Source organism: Micropterus dolomieu, unplaced genomic scaffold, assembly GCF_021292245.1.
Source record: "Micropterus dolomieu isolate WLL.071019.BEF.003 ecotype Adirondacks unplaced genomic scaffold, ASM2129224v1 contig_9651, whole genome shotgun sequence".
Lineage (NCBI taxonomy): Eukaryota > Metazoa > Chordata > Actinopteri > Centrarchiformes > Centrarchidae > Micropterus > Micropterus dolomieu.
Genome location: NW_025738637.1, coordinates 860 through 7,205, shown reverse-complemented (window position 1 = coordinate 7,205; position 6,346 = coordinate 860). Strand labels below are relative to the sequence as shown.

Sequence of the window (6,346 nt, the reverse complement as noted above, 5' to 3'; positions counted from 1 at the left end):
ATGATGGCATCTTCAAAGTTTGTTTTCTGTCTGATATGTTTGTTCGTGAGGAAAATGGGTGAGTTATGTTTTTATGGCTCCAGCAGCTCCAATTTTACTTTATAGCAACTCTTCATGGAAATGTGTCTGATATATCTTAATTATATTAATAATTACTCTGGATTTGATCAGATTTGATTAATTTGCTTTGTCTTTCATTTCATTTCAGCTCAGATGACAGATCTGAAACTGTCCTTGTCTATTCATCAAAAGACACGTTTTGTATCAGCTGATATCGGAGAAAATGTGACTCTGCAATGTTTCTATAAAGGTTTTAATTCAGCATGGCTTTACTGGTATAAGCAAACTCTGGGACAGAAACCAAGGCTCATGTCTACCTTCTATGTGTCTCATACAAAAGCCACTTTTTATCATGAATTCAACAATCCACGCTTCACACTGGATACTAAAAACAGTACAAATCACTTGACAATATTTGATTTGGATATTTCAGACTCAGCTACTTACTACTGCGGAGCTAGCTATGCATATATATATGTCTTTACTTTTGCAGAGGGCACTACTGTCAGTGTAAAGGGTTCAGGTTTTAACATACCAGCTTCGGTCCATCAGTCAGCATCTGAGCCCATCCAGCCAGGAGGCTCTGTGACTCTGAACTGTACAGTACACACTGGGACCTGTGATGGAGAACACAGTGTTTACTGGTTCAAAAAATATGAAGAATCTCATCTAGGACTCATTTACACCCATGGAGGCAGGAACGATCAGTGTGAGAGGAATTCCAGCACACAAACACACACCTGTGTCTACAATTTGCCACTGGAGAGCCTGAATCCTTCTCATGCTGGGACCTACTACTGTGCTGTTGCCTCATGTGGACACATACTGTTTGGAAACGGGACCAAACTGGACTTTGAAGGTAAGTAACTTTCCAGCGGAGGTTGTCCTATCTGTTACATTCCAATCAAGCTTTGGGTGACCACAGAGATAAAAGCTGAAAGCTCTGTTTCTGATGTCTGAATCTGCAGATCAGGTGGATTCTCTTGTCTTGGTGTATTTCTTGAGTGGAGCTTTGACATTCACTACCATCCTGATTGTTCTACTGGTTATCTTAGTGTACAAGATAATTAAGAAAAACAACTGCCAATGTACAGGTAAGTGTTACAGTTTGTATCTGATAGCTTGTATTTATAAATACAAGTTTCCAATAAAAAGCTTTTTCTTTGTTTCACAACCAGAGTCTCAAGCAAGATTAGCGGCTCCTTCCACAACAACTGCTGCAGAGGTGAAATTTAACTTAATAATTCATTAAAACACCTTTTTTATGCAAAACAACCACTTGTTTTGTTGTTATTTTTTTAAAATGTCTGTAAGAATCAATATCGTAATCCAGTTTTACATATTTTGTTACCAGGGTTACCGAGATGCAGACAGCCTCCATTATGCTGCTTTAAATGTTAACCTGCCCAACAGATCAAGAAGACAGAGGAACAACACCAACAGTGAATGTGTGTACTCCAGTGTGAGGCAGATGAACTGAACATGTTACATATCTACTTTTCAATAAAATTGATTTCGTGGTATTTCAAGTGTAGACCTAATGCAGATTTAGATGTATATTCTGTGTGTAACAAAAAGATGAGGCCCAGTACTTTCTTATACATAATCGCCATGCTGGCCCTCATTTCAGCCTCTATCTGAAACAAGCTGTAGATGCTTCTGTCTCTTTAGCCCCACCCGACTGGCAAAGACCCTGCACTGTAAAGTCCTTCAATGGCCCTGTCCATACGACTTCATTTTAAAATGTAAATTTCTTTCAAAAATTTAATTTTCTTTTCTTTTCCTTTCTATTTAAGTTACAGAATAGTAAAAAGTGTGAATGTTCCAGTTACTTGCTATTTTCTACCATAAAATTGATTTTGTTGTACTTCCTAATAAATTGATTTCACAAAACTCAGTTTAAGGACCTATGTCAAGTAAATTGTCAGGACACGCCTACATTTTAGTTAGTAACCATAGCAACAGCAGAACTCGGCTGGGCATGTCCCACATGTGGCTCTAACGGCTGGGCTGTTACAGAGGTGACCAAACTGCAGTGCTGACCTGACCAGCGTTTTCAGCAGAGCTGAGGACAATACATCACTAAACATATGTAAGTAACCATTTTTACTTGTAAAAATTAATTTTTAGTCGAATTGGCATGAATATATTACTTTTTCTCATGCTAGAAAACCACTCCGTTTCCTCTATCATGTGTTTGTTGTGTGAGGATGCCAGAGACATTAAGCTCTACTGGATATGTTAAAAACTCGAGTTCTTGTCAAATGCAGTTTATACTTTGTCGGGTTTTCATTAACATGCAATGTCTTCCCGCTTTCAGTAGAGAATTTAAAATAAATGGACGTTTCCTCTTGTGGCCCTAACGTCTGGACTCAAGATGGCTTGATTGCTGGCTCAAGATTTTTGTTTTTTAGGTGGTGGAGTTAAGTTAATGTTAATGTTACTGACATTTAACTGATATATTAGAGATGTTTTGGTTGTTGAACAGTAACGTTGTTAATGTAGTTTTAATGAATGTTAAATATTTTGTCTCAAACAACTCGCTTAAAATACTCATGAAGCAGGTTTTGGGAGACAATTACAAGAAATGAATTACTAGCTTTGACCAAATTCTTGCTAGCAAGACGTGCAGGATGGCGGGTCCTGCTTCTCCTCCAGGCTCTTAACATAGACAGCCCCCATAGAAGGAGCACCCTGTGGCATAGAGAAGAACTCTACATGAAAGAATGTCCATTTAGCGGGGACTCAAAATGGTTGGACGCTATTGAATGGAAATAAATGTAGGTTTTTATAATTGAGGCATATTTCCTAGCTTACGATGTGTGATTACAGGTTTTAATGTTAACTGCTGGGTCTGTATCTCCTGCAGTATTTCCTGCTTGACTGCTGTGAGAGAGTAAAATCAATTTTAATGAATCAAAGATTTCTGGTTTCCCTCACTTTTAGTAGACATGGCTGTCCAAAAATCAAAACGTAGCCTAGTTTTGTCAAAGTATGTATTTTCACAAAAATATTTTACCGAACATCTACTGACCGACGGCATGTTTACTACAAATGTATCTTGTGTATTAATGTCGTACAAAGATTATGCCCTCTTAAACAAAAAATTATATATATATATAAAAAACTAAATGTATAGTTTATTTAACAGTAAGAACGGCCCCAAAGGAAAGTAGGAAAAATCTTAAGCAGTTTTATTAAGCTTGTTTCCAAAAGGCTAGATATAATAATACCTAGGGCTGCAGCTAACAATGATTTTAGTATTCAAAGCTTTGCTAGATTATTTATACAATTCATCGATACATTGTATAAGAAGTACTTTTGCTTGGCGGCGGCGGCGTGAAAGGATGGATTAGCACACGCAGGTAGCAGGGATTGTCTGAGCTACAGAGAGAGCTGGAGGGGAGTTAAAAGGTGCAGCTCCCGACAGCCAGTTAACTCCTGACTGTGAGGTTGCAACTCATGGCCCAAAAAGGAGAACAACAACAACGCACATGGGTACATTTTCAGCTGAGGACTGCGGCTTACTTTGGCTAGCCTTCAACTACACAATCAATCATGATTTCAGGTAATTGCTGAAGTTGCTGTTACTGTTAAGCTGATAATACACGGAGCAACTTTTAGAGCAATCGTGCTGGGCAACGTTCCCGTCAGTGGTAATGAGTAAAGATTACAGTGTTCACAGCGTAAGCGAGATGTGCGACAGTAATAAATGTCTGTGCAAAACACTGTGCTGTATAGTTACATGAATTAAACGAAGCATCGATTCAGAGAATTTTTGTCGAAGCATTTTATCAATTTAATCAATAAATCGTTTCAGCCCTAATAATACCTTGTTGTATTTTTTCAATAACAAATGGGATGGCCCTGTAAATTATGCAGCACTGTTGTACCACAAAAGCTTGATATTGTAAAGCATTACAGATAGCATCATGTCTTGTCATGTATACATGTAGACTGCCCATGCTCTTCTACATCCTGGAGGGCCCTCCGCAGTCTTTTGTCAAGACAGCATCCAGAAGTAAACTGACATAACTCATCACAAGTAACATTTCGTTCACCTGCCTATTATGTCAAAGATATTTTTCTAACACATAGGTAATCATCTGAAGAATAATGAGACTAATCTTTGAAATTTACCACTTTTTATTTTTTGGTTTTGATTAACTAAACTGAAAGTACTTAAATTTTCACAAAATGGCGGTGTCCTAAAACTTTATTGTATTGAAAAGATAATTCAGACCAGCAGTGATTGTGTTGTAGGTTTGGAGTGATATTGCTAAATGTTTCATTATTCACTCATCAACTCTAGGACCCAAGTGCCTCTGTGATGAAGAAGAGAGATGTGACTCTAAGATGCCTCACTGAGTATATGTGAAATAGTGGACAGGACCTTATCTCTGAGTACTATGTAAGTATTGTTAAAAAGCGTGGTTGGGTCTGTTTCTGGTTTTACTGGTCAAGTTAAACCAGTATGATTTTATGTGGGCTGACTGAACCAGCATTCGTCATGTGTAGGCTGAGAGAACCAGCAGCATGGAGATTGTTAGCAGGAGGCCTAGAATAGGCGATTTTTAAGTATTATGAAGTAGAGCCCTATGCAGAACTTTTTTAAAATTCCATTCCTGGGAAAATCTCTGAAAAATACTGCCTGCTCAATGACTTTTGTATATTCTCTCATTTTTATTTTATGTACAGATTTTTAAATTGAACAAATATAGGAAATATTTAACATTATTTTGTATTTATTTACAGATTGTTTAATCTGTATGCGTGACAGATATGCATAATGTTACATTTGTGAAAGGAATTATGAGACACTGGGACACAGGTCTCCAGCTCCACTCAGATCAATGAATACATGCTGCATTTAATTGTAGGTGGAAAAGGGGGACATCTGGGCTTTTCATTCAGTAGGCTATTAAGTGTTTTATATACTGTAAGCTGTTGCTAACTGGTAAATATGTTCTTTACTGGTCTTTCCCACTTTGAAATAAGTGGGAAAGACCAGTGGATTTGTCAAGAACCTTGATAACCTAGTTTTCCACCATCACTAATATCCAGCATTCATTTGGGGATCTGAAGAGTATGAAGTGTCTGAAAAAGCCACACACTGTTACGTCATACAAAGCAAAAGTTATTGGATTTTTTATGTTAAAGATCTGTACATAAAATATTAACATTATTTAGTTTGTGATAGGTTCATTTGTATTAAATTTATTGAAATTGCTTAGTGTTGTGTGGATTTGAGCACACATTTGCGTTTTATGGGTCTCCAAAGAAGATGTGATGTTGAATTATTATCTTAATCTGAACATACTGTACATTCTGTTTTTATTTTTCCTTAATAAGTGCGACAGTTTCCTAATTTTGTTTGTTTGTCATACAGGGAACTGCAGAGTGCAGCGTGCATGAGGACCTGAAAATGCAGTTTGAGGAGCTAGCCTATGCTCGCCATGAGCCAGATGCGGTGGGCATCATCATCGAGGGAATCCAGTGCTTACAGATCTTGACAATCTGGCCAGAATCTCCAGTATCCGCACTGGGTCCTCAACTAACCTCCATGGTCATTAGTTTCACTAACAAGTTTCAAGCGTGGACAGTGAAACATGACAGTCACCCTGGCTGTCACAAACAGATATTTTTTCTGTTAATGAACATTTTTCTGTTATGATCAAGTGTTTTAATAGTCACTGAAATACACTGTCACAATATTGTATCAAGCTGCAGTTTGTAAGCTGAGGTCACAAGTTGTAGTATGTAAAATGTTTTATTAAGATTAGAAAAGGAAAATCTGACAATATTAAACCATAACTCACAATGTATAAAAACACCTACAGTTGCAGCTTCTGCCTTCTAGCACAGCTTCTGTTCTGTTACCAGTGACGTCTAATGATGCCTGAGGCAGACTGTTAGCTGTAATTTTTGAAATAGTAAAATTTGTCCCTTCAAGATTACTGTTTATACACAGAAGAGGTGCTGGAAAGGTATTCTACTACACATAGGCTGTGGTCAGAAGATTGTGTCAATAATTTTGCATAACTGCATTTAATGGATTTTAATAAATGTTGGAAACCGATACGTCCTTTTCTTTGTTAAATTTATGACAATGCTAACTAATTATTTTAAGTAATTTGCACTTTTACAACAGAAAAAAATAATTGGTCAACATTTAAAGAAAATAAGTACATGAACTGATTCAAAATTTCTTTTGAATGTAACTTATTTTAATTAAGTTTGATGTGGTTAAAATGCTGTCCATTTTGACAATGGCTGAACTTAATTT

The 6,346-nt window shown here is 37.0% G+C and overlaps 1 protein-coding gene and 1 long non-coding RNA gene across 2 annotated transcripts; both read left to right on the top strand.

The window, feature by feature from the left end:
* LOC123965407 (immunoglobulin kappa light chain-like) lies at window positions 1-1,807 on the top strand. Its single transcript, XM_046041926.1, has 5 exons — window positions 1-58; window positions 209-919; window positions 1,029-1,154; window positions 1,239-1,285; window positions 1,415-1,807. Exons 1-5 carry the CDS (start codon window positions 1-3, stop codon window positions 1,538-1,540), a joined length of 1,068 nt encoding a protein of 355 aa, XP_045897882.1. The 3' UTR covers window positions 1,541-1,807.
* A 2,074-nt stretch (window positions 1,808-3,881) lies between these two features.
* Window positions 3,882-6,128, top strand: LOC123965410. The gene is made up of 3 exons (XR_006823699.1): window positions 3,882-4,081; window positions 4,373-4,471; window positions 5,450-6,128. It is a non-coding gene; the product is annotated as an uncharacterized LOC123965410 (long non-coding RNA).
* The last annotated feature ends 218 nt before the right edge of the window (window positions 6,129-6,346 follow it).